This window comes from Leptodactylus fuscus, chromosome 4 (assembly GCF_031893055.1).
Source record: "Leptodactylus fuscus isolate aLepFus1 chromosome 4, aLepFus1.hap2, whole genome shotgun sequence".
NCBI lineage: Eukaryota > Metazoa > Chordata > Amphibia > Anura > Leptodactylidae > Leptodactylus > Leptodactylus fuscus.
In genome coordinates, this window is record NC_134268.1 from 161,367,520 (window position 1) to 161,387,143 (window position 19,624).

General features: G+C 39.2%; 1 protein-coding gene across 1 annotated transcript in view; it reads right to left on the reverse strand.

Annotated features, from left to right (window-relative positions):
• NEK11 (NIMA related kinase 11) overlaps positions 1-19,624 on the reverse strand; it is a 171,500-nt gene that overhangs the window by 76,973 nt on the left and 74,903 nt on the right. Inside the window, exons 7-9 of the mRNA XM_075271296.1 lie at positions 6,003-6,152; positions 4,947-5,025; positions 2,609-2,697 (exon numbers count right to left, since the gene is read on the reverse strand). Of these exons, the coding sequence (XP_075127397.1) occupies positions 2,609-2,697; positions 4,947-5,025; positions 6,003-6,152 (318 nt within the window). The remainder of the gene's footprint in view (positions 1-2,608; positions 2,698-4,946; positions 5,026-6,002; positions 6,153-19,624) is intronic.

The following is a 19,624-nucleotide window of genomic DNA, read 5'->3' on the forward strand; positions in this document are numbered from 1 at the left end:
TGTCAGAGGGGGCATTCCTTTTCGCCCTGTGATGATGCTGAGCTGTGAAGAATGCCCCCCAGTACATGTCTAGGAACAAGTACTGCTGGGGTAGGGCCTTCCTCCTAACAATAACGCTAGACTGTGAGGAATGCCCTTCTGACAGTGGGAAGATATCAGTGCCGAAACTAAGGGCACTGATATCTCCAGCCCAAGGGCTCATACCGGGAAAGTGATATATAAAACCGCAAGTGCATGAGGATTTGAAAGGTCCTCTTTAACTCTGATATGTGAACTGTGAAAAGATAAGTATGCCCTTTATAAAACTAGCCATACCACAGCACTCTATGCTAGTCCACTTAGGTGATCAGGAACATTTCAATATGTGACAAACAGTATATAATCATTGTACTTAAAGGGGTTGGTCACCTTCAGACCAATATTGACAAACAAATGTACAATTAAAAGAGATATAATTTTCCAATATACTTTCTGTATCAATTCCTCCTAGTTTTCTAGATTTCGGCTTGCTTTCATTCATTCTGTTACTTCTAGAGGATAAAAGTCTGACCATGGTCATGTGATTTACGGTCCATGGTCATGTGATGAGTACACAGGTGCACAGCTGATTACCAGGCAGATGTCTGATTATTGTGCTGTGACTGTAACGAGAGGCACCTGTGTGCTCATCACATGACCACGGACCGTAAATCACATGACCATGGTCAGACTTTTATCCTCTAGAAGTAACAGAATGAATGAAAGCAAGCAGAGATCTAGAAAACCCTGAGGAATTGATACAGAAAGTATATTGGAAAATTGTATATCTTTTAATTGTACATTTGTTTGTCAACATTGGTCTGAAAGTGGCCAACCCCTTTAACATTCCTGAAGTCATATTGAGATTAGACATTTTTCAGCGTTCTGACCTCAACCAGATACAGTCCTATGAAAAAGTTTGGGCACCCCTATTAATCTTAATCATTTTTTGTTCTAAATATTTTGGTGTTTGCAACAGCCATTTCAGTTTGATATATCTAATAACTGATGGACACAGTAATATTTCAGGATTGAAATGAGGTTTATTGTACTAACAGAAAATGTGCAATATGCATTAAACCAAAATTTGACCGGTGCGAAAGTATGGGCACCCTTATCATTTTATTGATTTGAATTCCCCTAACTACTTTTTACTGACTTACTGAAGCACAAAATTGGTTTTGTAACCTCAGTGAGCTTTGACCTTCATAACTAGATGTATCCAATCATAAGAAAAGGTATTTAAGGTGGCCAATTGCAAGTTGTTCTCCTATTTGAATCTCCTCTGAAGAGTGGCATCATGGGCTACTCAAAACAACTCTCAAATGATCTGAAAACAAAGATTGTTCAACATAGTTGTTCAGGGGAAGCATACAAAAAGTTGTCTCAGAGATTTAACCTGTCAGTTTCCACTGTGAGGAACATAGTAAGGAAATGGAAGACCACAGGGACAGTTCTTGTTAAGCCCAGAAGTGGCAGGCCAAGAAAAATATCAGAAAGGCAGAGAAGAAGAATGGTGAGAACAGTCAAGGACAATCCACAGACCACCTCCAAAGAGCTGCAGCATCATCTTGCTGCAGATGGTGTCACTGTGCATCGGTCAACTATACAGCGCACTTTGCACAAATAGAAGCTGTATGGGAGAGTGATGAGAAAGAAGCCGTTTCTGCACGTACGCCACAAATAGAGTTGCCTGAGGTATGAAAAAGCACATTTGGACAAGGCAGCTTCATTTTGGAAACAAAAATTGAGTTGTTTGGTTATAAAAAAAGGTGTTATGCATGGCGTCCAAAAAGAAACAGCATTCCAAGAAAAACACATGCTACCCACTGTAAAATTTGGTGGAGGTTCCATTATGCTTTGGGGCTGTGTGGCCAATGCCGGCATCGGGAATCTTGTTAAAGTTGAGGGTCGCATGGATTCCACTCAGTATCAGCAGATTCTTGAGAATAATGTTCAAGAATCAGTGACGAAGTTGAAGTTACGCCGGGGATGGATATTTCAGCAAGACAATGATCCAAAACACCGCTCCAAATCCTCAGGCATTCATGCAGAGGAACAATTACAATGTTCTGGAATGGCCATCCCAGTCCCCAGACCTGAATATCATTGAACATCTGTGGGATGATTTGAAGCGGGCTGTCCATGCTCGGCGACCATCTAACTTAACTGAACTTGAATTGTTTGTCCAAAATACCTTTATCCAGGATCCAGGAACTGATTAAAAGCTACAGGAAGCGACTAGAGGCTGTTATCTTTGCAAAAGGAGGATCTACTAAATATTAATGTCACTTTTCTTTTGAGGTGCCCATACTTTTGCACCGGTCAAATTTTGGTTTAATGCATATTGCACATTTTCTGTTAGTACAATAAACCTCATTTCAATCCTGAAATATTACTGTGTCCATCAGTTATTAGATATATCAAACTGAAATGGCTGTTGCAAATATCAAAATATTTAGAACTAAAAATGATTAAGATTAATAGGGGTGCCCAAACTTTTTCATAGGACTGTATTGTCAGAATTTTTTATATACTAATTTTACATTTCATGTAAGAAAGATGACAACGTTATCTAGTTTTGACTTACACAGCGCTTCTAATTTGGTCGGCTTCTTTTTGGCAGATTATAGTTTTGTCATCTTGTAGAAATGAACCATAGAGCCTTAATTTTACTTTCTAAAAGAAAACCACAATACAGCAATTCAGTTTAAATACTAAAGATATGTAAGAGAATATGTGAAAATCTCATTGCATCAGGATCATATAATAAACGTTATTTTAACCCCTTCCCTCTGAAGGCATTTTGCATTATTTTGACCCCCCCCCCCCCCGCTTTCCAAACCCCATAGCTTCTTTATTTTTCCTTTCACAGAGCCATACGATGGCTTAATGTTTGCAAAACAAATTGCTCTTCATAATGGTACCATTTATTATTCTGTATTATTTAGTACTGTGCTGAGAAGCTTTAAAAAGTCAGAATGGGGTGGAACTGGAGAAAAGGTGAGTTTGTACAACATTCTTACTTGCTTCACTTTTTTGGTGTTCACTTTGCAGCCAAAATGACATGTCACCTGTATTCTATGTTTCCTTACGATTCAGGAGATATAAAATTTATATGGTTTTATTCATATTTTAACCCATTAACATAATCCAAAACTTTGCAAACAAAAACTTTTTCTTAAAGCCATCATATGTATTCTAGGCAAAGGGGTGATTCAAATTTTAATTCTTTTTCTTTTATTTTTTTTACATATAAGAAGCCAGCATCTCTCCAAGGTCAAAATAAAAAATACATTTTCATCCATATTGTTTAAAAAACACAGACGACAAAAAAGAACAAAAAAAAAGAGAAAAAAAAACCCCTAAAAAATTATGATAAGGCTATGTATGATAACAATACTGACAGATTCTAAGTGATCTTTCTAAAGGCTAGTTCACAGGGGGTTCCACGTGTGCACATTCCCCTCGAGGCTGCCGTGATGGGATGCCGATGCAGTGCAGAATCCGCCTGAAGAAAGGGCAGCTCGCTTCTTTTTTCCACGAGCAGGAGCAAACCGCTCACAGAAAAAGGAAATGACTAGAGATGAGCAAACAGTGAGATGTTCGAAGTTCCCTGACTTCACTGCTGGTTCTGGCACTGGGGTAGGCCAGAGGCCTCCGCTTGAGTGTGCGGAGGTTCCGGTTTCTCCCTAGCGTTGGACCAGCACTTCTGGGTTTAGGGGGTCAGCGGCGGGCCAGAGGCTATTTAGGCCTCACTCTGGCTCAGGCCTGCCGCTGGTTATTCGTTCACTCATGGTATCAGCTCCCTCATGCTAAAAGTCTCTGCTCCCTTCCTGATCCCTGTCACCTATCTTCTGCCTCCAGTCCATACTCTTGGATTCCCTGGATTGTTTGACCTGGCTTGGCTTACAGATCTCTTCTCCGTGATCCTGATTTGGCACCTTCCTGACTTCCTGTGTATAACCTTTTGCTTCCACCTGACCTCCCTTTGGATCCTGATTTAGCTACTCCATTGATCTCCTGTGTGCTAGAACATTGCATGACTTTCTAACATCTAAATATATAAAAACAGAGTAGAAACCCCCTTTAAGACTGAAATAATCTGTGATATTTCACTGTTAACTGACTCTTAATTATTGTGGCTGAATTAAAGTATGCAAACCCTGCAGTACTGTCTATAGATATACAATAGAGGATGGAAATGTGTATCTAAACCCCCTCCCCCATTCCCAGGAAAGTTTTCAAGTCTCTGAGTTCAAGATGAAGTACAACTGGTTTATGTACAAAAGAAATGATCCAAAACAAAAATAAGTCTTCAATTGAACAACTTAGAAGACTATGAAGTTTTGAATGTGCCAATATTCTGACATAAATCCAACAGAGACATTTTAGTCAAATCTGAAAGGAGCATGAAAACCTACAAGTACGTCTGGACTGGCAGATAAGTGTAAGGAATATTTAACTTTCCTTTTAACTTACATTCCTCAGCAGCAATGTGAAAGACTGAAAAAAGTTATACTGTTACATGGGTTGGCTCCAGTTTTACTGTTATATCCTCACCACAGGATAGGGGATGACATGTTGGGGGGGGGGGGGGGGGGGGCTCGTGTTCCTCTGGCATGCACCTTGCTGCACTATTCATTTTCTATCGCAGTGCCAGATATCCTATGGATAGGGGAAAATATTAAGGATCGGGCCAACCCCTTTAACAGGTGACGGTTTTAGAAGGTCAGAAGGGGTTTGGAAATGTTAATATTTATACCTCTTACAACTATATAACTAGGGCTATGGTTGTGTTCTTTGAAGCGATATCACACAGCAGCAAGTTATACTGTATATGCAGTATCTGTATACCCATGCTTTATTGAAAAAAGAACAAAAATAAAAAGAAATAAGATAAGTCAAACAATATATATAGGACAGACCTGGAGTTGTTCTGCTATATATGGAACTTTCAATATTTCCCCGGCTCCTGGCCGATGTGAGGGGTCTTTACTCAGCATCCTGAAATAATAATATAATAATAAATTTTATTTATATAGCGCCAACATATTCCGCAGCGCTGTACAATTTGTAGGGTTCAAATACAGACAGAAAGATACATTACAAAGAAATAGTCACCTCACACAATGGGACTGAGGGCTCTGCTCGCAGGAGCTTACAATCTATGAGGTAGAGGGGGTGACACAAGAGGTAGCAGGGGCGGCATTGCTTATGCAGTGGTCAGACAATTTTATAATAGAGGTGACTGTCATTACACAAACATAAAGCTGTATGAGCCGTCACCAGACGTGTCCTTTAACAGGTAGATTGTGCTTGGATATATTGAGTTAGCCTGAAATGGCATCATATCATGTGGGGTAAGCCCTCGCGGGCAGGGCCCTCTACCCCACTGTGCCAGTCGGTCACTGTTAGTATTATATCTACCTGTATATTTTGTGTATTGTATGTAAACCCCCAAATGTAAAGCACCATGGAATTAATGGTGCTATATAAATAAACAATAATAAAAATAATAAAAATAATAATAATAATAATAATAATAATAATAATAATAATAATGTGGGAGCTGGAACAGAGGTGGGTTAAATTTGGGGGATTCTAATGACAGTACGGAAGGGTTTACATTAAGAATTGTGATAGGCCTGTCTGAAAAGATGTGCCTTTAGTTTGCGCTTGAAGCTGTAGAAATTGGGAGTTAATCTGATTGTCCGGGGTAGAGCATTCCAGAGAAGTGGTGCAACTCGGGAGAAGTCTTGTATACGAGCGTGGGAGGTTCTGATAATAGAGGATGTACGTGTTAGGTCATTGAGTGAACGTCATTGGGCGGTAGACAGAGATGAGGGAGGAAATGTAGCAGCATTGTGGAGAGCCTTGTGGATGAGGGTGATAACTTTATATTTTATTCTATATGAATTTACAGATACAGAACTTATGCCGCAAAATGAAGTGATACATACAATACGTGAGAAGCGACATACCTGTTCATGAGTGAATTAAGATCACTAGAGTAACGGTCAGGTAAAGAGGGTGTTGGACCTTCTACAATTTTCAGAACAACGGCTAAGAAACTGTAGCCAGTAAAAGCATGCTCTAAGCAGCACATTTCATGGAGGATGCAACCCACAGACCTACAAAATATAAAACGTTAACTACAGCTTTAAAAATCACATTACATTGTTGTGTCTCTATGCTACCATATATAATTAGAAGGTATCATCTGTTGTGCTGCTTTGGGAGAGGTATAGGAAATTTTAATCAGTGTGAGTCTAAAGGATTTCCAATCTTTGCGCTACGTCTATGGCGGCTTGAAGTGCTATTAGAGAGGTTATCCGGTTTTCTATCCTTAGGATAAGCCGTGAATATTAGCACTGTGGAGGTTTGACACCCAGAACCCCAGATATAACCTGTACTGAGACAGCGAAGGTCTACATGCTGTGACTCTCAGTATAGATGATCTGCGGGGGTCACAGGTGTCAGAACCCCAAAGAGCTAATATTGAAAAGTGCTAAAACCGGATATTCGCTTTAATTAAAAGCTTTGGCATTTTCACTCTACCATATCAGACAATGAATTATCTCAAGACCAACAATATTGCCTACAATACGTCACACAGATGGCCAATATAAAATGTAGGGTTTAGAAATGAATAGAAGGTCAATGTTCTAAAAATACTTGCTCATAGCAGTGAAGTAATAGGAAAACTAGTTGGTGATAGTTCTGCTATACTAGGGTGGTAGTGCCCTAAAAGGTTACTGGGCCTTTAAAAGTAGAAGGATTGATCTACAGCAAATCACCGGACCGTAAGCAAGCTATGGACCCCGCTGCGCTCATGTCGGCTCACCCACTGTTACAATATTCTTTAATGTTTGCTTTGAGTTACTTAATGTTATACACATAGCAAGCTTCATTAACCGACGCAGGCTTGCATACCTGTATTACTCCTCTGAGATTACATAGCCTGGGACTATATACTTTACTACCATCCTGGATACTGACAATAAGGCTATCGTAATAATCTAGTCCTTGAGATAATAGAGAATTGTACCTTCAGGTACAACAGGAATCGCTATTGCAGTCATAGGGGATAGAATTGTAGCCCATCATACAATGTCCAGATATGTAAATAGGTTATTAAGTGATTTTGTAATACTATAAAGCTGTAATAATCCTGTAATGTAATGAATTGATATTAGTCTCTTTTCTGACAATGCATAATGAAGAAAAAGATAATTGATTTACCAGAGAATAAACTAGAACTGCTGAACATAAACCCTTAGGTAATGAAATGATACCATACTAAAAAGTATTGTGGGAAGACATCTACATATCATATCAGTAATAATGTATGGCTGCAATAATAATATGCATGTGTGAAATAAAATTATAGGAAGAAGAAGGGTTATACTAACTCGTGTTCAATTATAACCCTATCATAAGTATTATCAACCTATGTTACTTAATAAGACTACAGTGTTTATAGCTATATCAAATATTAGGCTTTTACTTTGCTCTAATAAAGTGGAATTTTAGCATTTGTATTACCGCTGCCATATCGGAAGCAATGCAGTGAACCAACCGTAGATAATAAGATAAGATAAGATAGTCCTTTAATAGTCCCACAGTGGGGAAATTTCAGTATGTTACAGCAGCATAGTAATACAGATACAGGATAATACACAGTAATATATTACAGACGTAGACACACATATGCTGAGAAGAGAAGATATACTAGGAGTCCATAGCAGCTAAGGAACAGAAGAAGAAAGAAAGAAGACTTCATATTCATAATCATTAGTTTTCTGTGCGGAGTGATCTTCGCTTGGCCTGATGTAGATTATACAGCCTGGTCGCGGTTGGAAGGAAGGACTTACGATAGCGCTCCTTCTCACATTTGGGGTGAAGCAGTCGGTCACTTACAGTGCTGCTAAGTGCCATCAAGGTCCCATACATGGGGTGGGATTTGTTCTCCCGCATGGAGTTCACCACGGACAGTATCCTTCTTTCACCCACCACCTGTACTGGGTCCAGGGGGCTCCCCAGGACAGAGCTGGCCCTCCTGATCAGCCTGTCATGTCTATTTCTGTCCCTGGTTGATATACTGCTCCCCCAGCAGGCCACACCAAAAAAGATGGCTTAGGCAACCTAATTTGGCATTATACTGTGCTGGTGGCACTAAGGAGCATTGTACGGTGGGTGGTAGCACTAAGGAGCATTATACTGTGGAGCTGGGAGAGAGCATTAAGTGGCATTATACTGTGGGGGGCACTAATGGCGCATTAGTATATTGGTCCTTAGTACCCCTCCCCAGCAATATAATTGTCAATTAGTGCCCCACCCACTTACAAAGCTCCTTAGTCCTCCCACACATAATCAATATTAACAGCCCACTGTCCCCAAGCCCCGATCCCTAACACTAGTGGTAGCAGAGATCGGTAATCATCCCTGCTGCCTGGGCAAGAGCACTCATGTGTGAAGACAGCAGGTAGGGGATCAGGGCTTGATGTCAGTGTGGGGTAAATGAAGGTTTCTCCGGCTGCCACCCTAAAGAAATACTTGGGAGGTCCAGACAGCTGGCGGCCATGGTTCAGGTCCACCAGCTGAGTATCCCTGGTATAAAATATTAAAGGAAAAAATGTATTTAGATTAGGCAACTTTATAAAAAGTCTTCATAAAAATTTCCATACTATTTGTGTCTTCTTCTTCTATTTAGAGGTATGTGTCTCCATAGATACAGACTACAAATAAACCCCTCTGTAGTCTGATACTGCAATGGCAGTCTCTTCCTACTTCTCCCTAACTTACCCACTGGACAAGGAGTAGGATGTATGAGTCCAGGATCAGAGTGCACATGTTATGTAACCATGGAGAAACATAACTCTGCACAGGAGTTGTGGACCCAAAATGGAAAGAAATACTATCAAATAATATTTGTATAATAATATTTTTTATTTCATATTTAGATGTTACAATAATAATCAATTATCTGAAATCCTCTGCATTTGCATTTTTAAATAGTATGTTAATGTAATACATGAATAAACATTAAGACAAACTGGGAAGACGATATATTCATTCAAATAGCCTAAAAGATTTCACTTGACACAATAGACATTACACACTGCCCTATAGAGATTCCAAGGTTGATATGGAAGAAATGACAACAATTTTAATGAGACCCTAGAGGAGATGTTGTCACTCTCTTCTTTATCAATGGCTGAGCAATGAACCCCCATGAATCCAAAATGGCATGCAAAGTGTAACTGTAAGGTCTTGTGTGCAAAAAAATACACATCATATTAAATAGAATTTTGTAATATGTGGTATCTGATAATGAATTAAATTGTCACTGCTGCTGTAATATTGATCGATGGACATGGTGCATTCATTATATATATCCTCTTATAGCTCTCAAGTATGCATTAAAATGGATTGCCACTGAGATTTGGAGGCCCTGAAGCAATAAGTTGTCATATTTTCCCATAAAAGCAAGTATAGACAAGTAAATGAAGATATATTACTAAGAAATAAAGTAGAACCTTAGCTATACATAATCTACTATAGTAAAATATCTTAAATATGGCTTTTTATGGTTAAAGTCAGGATACTCTAAGTTAGTATTTGTCCAAATTGCTCCATAATCCCTAGATGTTAGGAGTCAGGTCAATGATCAGCATGTAAGACCAGTGATACTATGAGCAAGAGGACTTTGGATAAAAGTTGACTGCTTTAGCTAAAACTACCGTATTTTTCGGACTATAAGACGCACCGGACCATAAGACGCACTAAGGTTTTAGAGGAGGAAAATAGGGAAAAAAAAAATTTTAAGGAAAAAAAATTGGTGAAATATTTAATAACCTAATAATATAATATTTCACCAATGTAAATAGAACCGGGGGCTTTCGGACACAGGGATACCAAATGTGTATGTGTTTCACAGTAATGTTTTTGTTTTATATGTATTCTAGGGATATGGGGGTGATTTGAACATATATCTCTATCTATCTATCTATCTATCTATCTATCTATCTATCTATCTATCTATCTATCTATCTATCTATCTATCCATCTATCCATCCATCTATCTGTCTGTGTCTGTCTGTCTTTCTATCTATCTCCTATCTATCTATCTATCTATCTATCTATCTATCTATCTATCTATCTATCTATCTATCTATCTATCCATCCATCTATCTATCCATCTATCCATCTATCTATCCATCTATCTATCCATCTATCTATCCATCTATCTATCCATCCATCTATCTGTCTGTGTCTGTCTTTCTATCTATCTCCTATCTATCCATCTATCTATCCATCTATCTGTCTGTGTCTGTCTCTCTATCTATCTATCTATCTATCTCCTATCTATCTATCTATCTATCTATCTATCTATCTATCTATCTATCTATCTATCTATCTATCTATCCATCTATCTGTCTGTGTCTGTCTGTCTTTCTATCTATCTATATCTAATCTATCTCATCCATGGATGGAAAGAGACACCCTGCAGTGAAGCTATGCAAGAAGAGAAAAAGGGGCGGGCCAGACGGGTGAAGGAGGTGTGGTTTTCTAAGCAAACTTGAAAACACACCTCTTTCACCCATCTGGCTTGCCCCTCCTTCACTGCCTCTCAGATCTGGCTCTTGCAATGAAGCCACACAGGCAGGGAAGTAGGGGCGGGCCAGACGGGTGAAGGAGGCGTGGTTTCAAGCTTGCTGAGAAAACCACGCCTCCTCCTCCCGTTTGGCCCGCCCCTCCTTCCCTGTCTGTGTGGCATCATTGCCGGAGCCAGATCTGAGAGGCAGTGAAGGAGGGGCGGGCCAGACGGGAGAAGGAGGCGTGGTTTTCTCGGCAAGCTTGAAACCACGCTTCCTTTACTTGTCTGGCCCGCCCCTACTTCCCTGCCTCTCATATCTCGCTCCTGCAAACACGCGACACAGACAGGGAAGGAGAGGCAGAGCAGGCAGGCACCGTGCTGCTCTCCGTGCTGCTCCTCATAGACAGGACACAGATGCTGCACACGCTGCATTCGGACTATAAGACGCACACACATTTTCCTCCCATATTGGGAGGAAAAAAAGTGCGTCTTATAGTCCGAAAAATACGGTAATTTGCCCCAAATATCAAGACATAGATGTTAAAGGGGTTTCAAATATAACCATATTTAATTTTGCAGACAATTAAAAGCAAAAATTTTTTTTGAAATCTATATAATTAAAAATCTTGCAGAACTTTAAAGCTTTTTTCTAACCATCTTAGTGGTTGACTTGATCAGTTGCCAATGGATAAGACCCATGAAGGAACAAATTCTATGCTCTCGGACCTGCCTGAAACCCAGCCATGATTTTCTTATTGCGGCAGGGTTATTTTCCCCTGCATGCACTGGCCGTGTGTGCTAACCTGGCCACCATAAGGAAATCATGGCTGGGTTGATGATAAGTGCCAGGCCATAGAAAGTTCCTGTATTCATGGTTGTATTCGTTAGCAGCCGATGAAAACAAAAGACTGTCACCACTAAGTTGATTATGGGGATAACGCCCTAAGGTGGTCTCTCCCTAAGGATAGACGTTATCCCCATAATCTGATCTCTCAGCCTCTCACTTCTAGCAAATCAATTCTCTCTAGGCTGCGCTGATGAAGTCCAACCAGACAGAAACGGTGCCAACCGTAGCTGAGAAATTGATTTGGTTATAACCCCGCATTATGCAGTAAAGACTTCTGGGAAAGTCGGGCATGTTGTTCAGGGTTGCTTCCCATAGAGGGCAGCATAACAGAGGCACTGTTCCCTGTTTACATCTTGGGAGACAGATTTGCATATTCTTATCACTAAGTTGGTTAGAGAAAATCTTTAAAACTCTGCAACATTTTTAATTATAATATCTGCAAAAATGTTTAATGTATATCTATAAACCTAAACATGGTTATGTTCATTGGAAAACCCCTTTAGTGTTATCATTCATAGATTCAGATTTTTTCATCTTATTGTCAAAAATGTATTTTTGGCTTGGATGGAAAGTTATGATTGGAGGATGTCTTCCTCTTCAGAAATGTGTCAGAATTTTCAGGTTCAAAGCAGCATTGCAGGAGAATAATAATTCGGAAGAATAGCATCCACTTTAATTAGGAATGTATAACATTTTTTTTAATTAATATGGAAAAATTACTTGGCACAAACAATAACAAAACATTTATGAAATGCTGTAAAAACTGCTGCATCTGCAATATATTTACAGTGTAAGCAAAAAAAGCTAAGATTGGAAAATCCCAGTAGGCCTGAGCATTTAACCAATATCTGAAAAGATCTCAAATAGCTGAACTAGGTTTTACAATTAAAAAATAAAGATAAATCCATGTCAAAAAACCTTTGTTAGGGTGCATGCACACTACGTAACGCCGGGCGTGTATGAGAGCCGTACACGCCGGCGTTACAGCAGGGCTGCCGAACACTTCCCATTCACTTCAATGGGAGCGCTCGTAAACGCCGCTGTTACGAGCGCTCCCATTGAAGTGAATGGGAAGTGTTCGGCAGTCTGCCGTAATGCCGGCGTGTACGGCTCTCATACACGCCTGGCGTTACGTAGTGTGCATGCACCCTAACAAGGGAAACACGTTGGCTCAGTGGTTAGCATTGCAGCCTTGCAGCTCTGGAGTCCTGGGTTTGAATCCCACCAGGAACAACATCTGCAAGGAGTTTGTATGTTCTCCCCATGTTTGCGTGGATTTCTCATTCTACAAAAAGACATACTGATAGGAAAAAAAAATGTACATTGTGATCCCTATATGAAGTTCACAATGTACATTAAAAAAAAAAAAACCGTTGTAACCCTATTAACACATTTTCTAAAAAAAACTGTATGTCACCTAAACTTTTCTCAAAGGACAAAAACATATAAAAGCCTATCTATCTATCTATCTATCTATCTATCTATCTATCTATCTATACACACACATATGTATATTTAGTATTCAGTAGGAATAAATGGTATGAAAGAAGGGTAGCGAAAAGCTGTTTGAGGCTAAGACCACACATATCGTGTCTACTGAGGGTTATCCAAGTATCCAGTGCAGACGTTATTATGTGGGGTCACTGCTAGTATAGACATTAAAATGTGTGAGGCCACTACTGGGGGAACATTAAAATGTGTGCGGCCACTGCTGATCGGGACATTAAACTGTGAGGGCTCGTTCACACGGGGCAAGAGGGGGCAGATTCTGGCGCCGAATCCATCTCAGAATAGAGGTCTACATAGATTGCTATCTTCCTTTTTAACGTGAGCGGTATGTTCCGGCTCACAGGTAAAAAGAAGCGAGCTGCCCTTTCTTCAGGTGGATTCCGCGGCTGAGTCAGCCCCGACATCCGCCTCACGACATCACCCTCCGGACTAGGCCCATTCATTTGGGTCTACTCCGGAGCGGTAAGCCACGACTGTCACGGCAGGCGCATTTTGGTCCAATTCTGATGCGGCTTCCCGCATCAGAATCAGGACCAAAATTACTCAATCCCATGCCCCTTGTGAATGAGGCCTGGGGGAATGTAATTTTTTGTTTATTTTCAGTGTGTAAAAATCAGTCCGTGGTCATGTGACTTGTGGTCCGTGGTCATGTGATGAACACACAAGTGCACAGCTCATTGCCAGGCAGATGTCTGATTACTGTGCTATGACTCTAACGAGCTGTGCACCTGTGTATCCATCACATGATCATGGACTGTATATCACATGACCATGAACTGTACATCACATGACCATGAACTGTACATTACATGACCATGGACTGTACATTACATGACTATGGACCGATTTTTATCCACTGGAAGTAAAGATAATTGACAACAAGCAGAGATCTAGAAAACCACAAGGAATTGATATAGAAACTATATTGAAAAAAACGTATAACATTTCTTTATATAAACAAGATGTATTTGCTCAAACTGGACAACCCCTTTAACTACTACAGTTTGCCTATAGAGATTACCTGTATGCTGGATGTTTACGCACTTGTTAGCAAAGGATATTGAAGAAGTGGCCATACAAATCATTTATCAGTGTGCATAGTTTGCTTATAAGAATAATACAATTTATGTCTTTACAGTCCTAAAACTTACGGCTTCAGTGACCTATAAAACACACGAGTGTCCTGAAAGGAACTATCACCTTATAAAAACTGGCACTGATGCCTGAAACATATCAAGACTAAGAGCTAAATAATATAGAGAAAGACAGATGCACACTGCAGCCCAATTTCGGAAATCCTAGAATTAATCATGCATATGTTATTACAATCTGCTTTTATAAAACACTCAGTTATTTAAAGCAAACTTCTAAATTACAGCTATGTATTCATTAAGTCCTTGCTGAACATGTAATCAGGTTCCTTCATTACCGAGATGTTTTCTAATTAAAACTGACATTTAGAAACATAAAAGATGATTGGGAGGAGGCTGTGGACCTAAACTAAGTGTGAGTGACCAAGTCTACACTTCTCTTTTTGAAGATGCACTTCATTTCCATATATTATTTTTCGCAGCCCCCTGTAATTATGTATGCAGATGCCAGAATTTCTTCATAATTATGTAGAATTTGATAAAATGAATGGCTTACGCAGCAGATGTAAGAGCGACACAAAACTACTAATCAATAGTCCATTAAAAACAAAAATCACCAACATTAATGCTCTTCGATGGCTCTGACTATGGCTAATTACATTGTCCAAATAAAGATAAATGAATAAAGCTTGACATGCATAGATAAAAAGTGCCAGACAATAAGAAAAGCTGAAACACAACTCGTAAGGTAAGAATATGGCTAAAAAGTGAGATCCTAAGAGTAGTAAATGTTTCATATTAGAAGTAGCATTTCTGCAAACCTGTACTGTTTAACCAGTTGCAGATGTTGGCTCTTATGAACATGCCATGTGTCTTCCTTAGGAAAGTAGATGTGTCTGAATGGGACACAACTGCACAACCTGTTCAATTTGTGACAATGGCGTCAGTAGGGCTTTCTTAGCTCTGAGCACATGCAAACAAGTACAAAGTCTGAATGGCACAGCAAATAGTCCACATAGCTGCTTAGTATGGAGCTGGATAGTCCCTGTATGTCATTGTACAAATTATATCAGGTTCCCTTTAAGTGAAGGTATTCTTCCCTAGAAACAAAGCCTCTAAAGTACAATACCCATGGAACACGCCAATTATTTTTTCCCCTTTAAGGATCTGATAAAAGACACCTCTGTTTGCCTCCATGTGAAATCAGAAGTGTACAGAAGAACAGGATAGGTCCTAGATTCCTCTTTTTCAGCCCAAAGGAGGGTCTTTTGCATGAAGTCTCATTGACTCTACACAAAAGACCTTATTCCTATATAGTGTGAGTAGGTGAAAGGCAGGGTTGCTGGAATCACATTATGTATCCTTCAGGTTCCTCACACATGTCTGTTGATGGTATGGTCCAGTACTGCTAGGGAGCAGGCCTCAGCCCAGGTTAGACGGCTGGCCCAAATGAAAAGTATGTAGACCCTGGAAGTGAGAGGAGGCATCTGGGTCTGTCCTGGAGGACTAGTGTCTGGTGAGAGATATATGCTATTTTATTTTGTTTGTGTGGTTGAAACAAGCGACATGTATAGTTAGGACTGTATTCTATATTAGTTAGAGCTCAGACGAGCAGGTTTTGATTTGTGTTTTCCCTGAAATTAAGACTTTATTTTCGTTCTCTGTTTTTCCAAAATAAACATAATGGAGCAAAACTCATTTTCACTAGATTCTGCCTCACAGGATGCTCCAATTCCTGTATAACCCTTTTAACTCAATTCGAGAATGCAATTGCTAATACTCTGAATCTAAAGTTTATATGACATACTGAACTACCTTGATTTCTAAAGAAGGTATTATTTTACCCCTCTACAATTTATTGTATCTGCAGAGCCATACAGAATACAAACTACTCATAGCTAAGTATATTTAGGCTCCATGCACACATCTGAGTGTGCCATCTCAGGGGGCGTCTGATGATCCATTCTGTTCCAATGAAAATAGGCGACATTATACTGTGTGGAGAAACCGCTATGTGATAGTATACTGTGTGGAGGGGATTCTATGACATATTATACTGTCTGGAGGCCACTTTGGGATATTATATGGTGTGTAAATGAGGCATTGTACTTAATGGGGGCCAGGAAAGGGGGCGCTATGCTGTGTGGGGGTGAGGAAGCCCAAGTCAAAAGTTTGCTAAGGGGCCTAGTCTTTGCTAGTTAGTCTCTGGACACACCATGCTCACCAAATTTGCATTAATATGTATAGCTTTGTGTAGAATATTGTGTCTGATTTCCACCATTGCCAAAGGGGTCTGAATACTCTGTAGAACTCAGTGGTCCAAAAGCACAAATTCACAATGTAATTTTGTTAAAAATATCTGTGACATTTCAGAAGATAATTTCACATGGATTCCTTCTTTTAAACCAGTTAACAAAGCAAATATCATTAATATTTATAGAGATGTAAATTGCAATAAATGCAAACAACCAATTATTTGTATATTAGTATTACAAATAGCAAATGGTATTAGTAGCGTAACAAACTTGTATGGATCAGGAAACAACTGCGGATGAGAGAGCATCAGGTGCACAGGGACTTGAGTACTGTATACCTGAACTCCAGACACACCATCTGCTGGATCACCCTAAGGCTCCATGCAGCGAAGACGCATGGATGATGATTAATTACATCTGCAACTGGGACATCAATCCTAGCACAAGTTGAGTGAACCTGAACTTGATTTTCCAATATGTACTGAAAAAATAAATGTGTGCTGACTTATTATTTTTAAATAACTGAATGTAAAAATAAAAATGCCATTGTGGTGTGTGGGTTTTTTCAGACTTAACCCCCCCCCACCACCACCACCACCAACACACACACACACACACACACACACACACACACACACACACACACACACACACACACACACTGAGAACCAATAAAAAGGGATCAATCCTGAAATATAAGGAAGAAATAATTAATATATATGTAGTACTGTAAAGTGATGCAAAATATGTTGGTACTATCTAAACAAAATGTAATATTATTCTTATTATTTTTAGCATATTGGCAATTTTAAATTATCTACCAAAACGTAAATAGTTTTTTGTCAAGTTCCTCGTATATGTTTATTATTTCTGGTGACATTACGTCTCCCGCCTAAGCCTTACCTACGTATATGTACTGTATTCCCATGTTCCTCTTTGGGAATCACCGCTAAGACAATTACTAGTTGAGATAGGTCACCAGTGATATGACACTATTTGTGACAAATTCAACCAAATGTGTGCACAAAATTTTTTGTTATGCCACTTTAAAGTACTGTGAGTTTTGTTTGATTGTTTTAATAGGAGTAAATTAAGTAATAAAGTAAAAAAAAAAACAAAAAAAAAAAAACAACATTATATATATACAGTCCTATGAAAAAGTTTGGGCACCCCTATTAATCTTAATCATTTTTAGTTCTAAATATTTTGGTGTTTGCAGCAGCCATTTCAGTTTGATATATCTAATAACTGATGGACACAGTAATATTTCAGGATTGAAATGAGGTTTATTGTACTAACAGAAAATGTGCAATATGCATTAAACCAAAATTTGACCGATGCAAAAGTATGGGCACCTCAACAGAAAAGTGACATTAATATTTAGTACATCCTCCTTTTGCAAAGATAACAGCCTCTAGTCGCTTCCTGTAGCTTTTAATCCGTTCCTGGATCCTGGATAAAGGTATTTTGGACAAACAATTCAAGTTCAGTTAAGTTAGATGGTCGCCGAGCATGGACAGCCCGCTTCAAATCATCCCACAGATGTTCAATGATATTCAGGTCTGGGGACTGGGATGGCCATTCCAGAACATTGTTATTGTTCCTCTGCATGAATGCCTGAGGATTTGGAGCGGTGTTTTGGATCATTGTCTTGCTGAAATATCCATCCCCGGCGTAACTTCAACTTCGTCACTGATTCTTGAACATTATTCTCAAGAATCTGCTGATACTGAGTGGAATCCATGCGACCCTCAACTTTAACAAGATTCCCGATGCCGGCATTGGCCACACAGCCCCAAAGCATGATGGAACCTCCACCAAATTTTACAGTGGGTAGCATGTGTTTTTCTTGGAATGCTGTTTCTTTTTGGACGCCATGCATAACGCCTTTTTTTATAACCAAACAACTCAATTTTTGTTTCCAAAATGAAGCTGCCTTGTCCAAATGTGCTTTTTCATACCTCAGGCAACTCTATTTGTGGCGTACGTGCAGAAACGGCTTCTTTCTCATCACTCTCCCATACAGCTTCTATTTGTGCAAAGTGCGCTGTAAAGTTGACCGATGCACAGTGACACCATCTGCAGCAAGATGATGCTGCAGCTCTTTGGAGGTGGTCTGTGGATTGTCCTTGACTGTTCTCACCATTCTTCTTCTCTGCCTTTCTGATATTTTTCTTGGCCTGCCACTTCTGGGCTTAACAAGAACTGTCCCTGTGGTCTTCCATTTCCTTACTATGTTCCTCAAAGTGGAAACTGACAGGTTAAATCTCTGAGACAACGTTTTGTATCCTTCCCCTGAACAACTATGTTGAACAATCTTTGTTTTCAGATCATTTGAGAGTTGTTTTGAGTAGCCCATGATGCCACTCTTCAGAGGAGATTCAAATAGGAGAACAACTTGCAATTGGCCACCTTAAATACCTTTTCTTATGATTGGATACATCTAGTTATGAAGGTCAAAGCTCACTGAGGTTACAAAACCAATTTTTCTGCTTCAGTAAGTCAGTAAAAAGTAGTTAGGGGAATTCAAATCAATAAAATGATAAGGGTGCCCATACTTTCGCACCGGTCAAATTTTGGTTTAATGCATATTGCACATTTTCTGTTAGTACAATAAACCTCATTTCAATCCTGAAATATTACTGTGTCCATCAGTTATTAGATATATCAAACTGAAATGGCTGTTGCAAACACCAAAATATTTAGAACAAAAAATGATTAAGATTAATAGGGGTGCCCAAACTTTTTCATAGGACTGTATATATATATATATGTATATATATATATATTATAAATGTATATGTATATGTATATATATATATATATATATATATATATATATATATATATATATATATACAGTCCTATGAAAAAGTTTGGGCACCCCTATTAATTTTAATCATTTTTTGTTCTAAATATTTTGGTGTTTGCAACAGCCATTTCAGTTTGATATATCTAATAACTGATGGACACAGTAATATTTCAGGATTGAAATGAGGTTTATTGTACTAACAGAAAATGTGCAATATGCATTAAACCAAAATTTGACTGGTGCAAAAGTATGGGCACCTCAACAGAAAAGTGACATTAATATTTAGTAGATCCTCCTTTTACAAAGATAACAGCCTCTAGTCGCCTCCTGTAGCTTTTAATCAGTTCCTGGATCCTGGATGAAGGTATTTTGGACCATTCCTCTTTACAAAACAATTCAAGTTCAGTTAAGTTAGATGGTCGCCGAGCATGGACAGCCCGCTTCAGATCATCCCACAGATGTTCAATGATATTCAGGTCTGGGGACTGG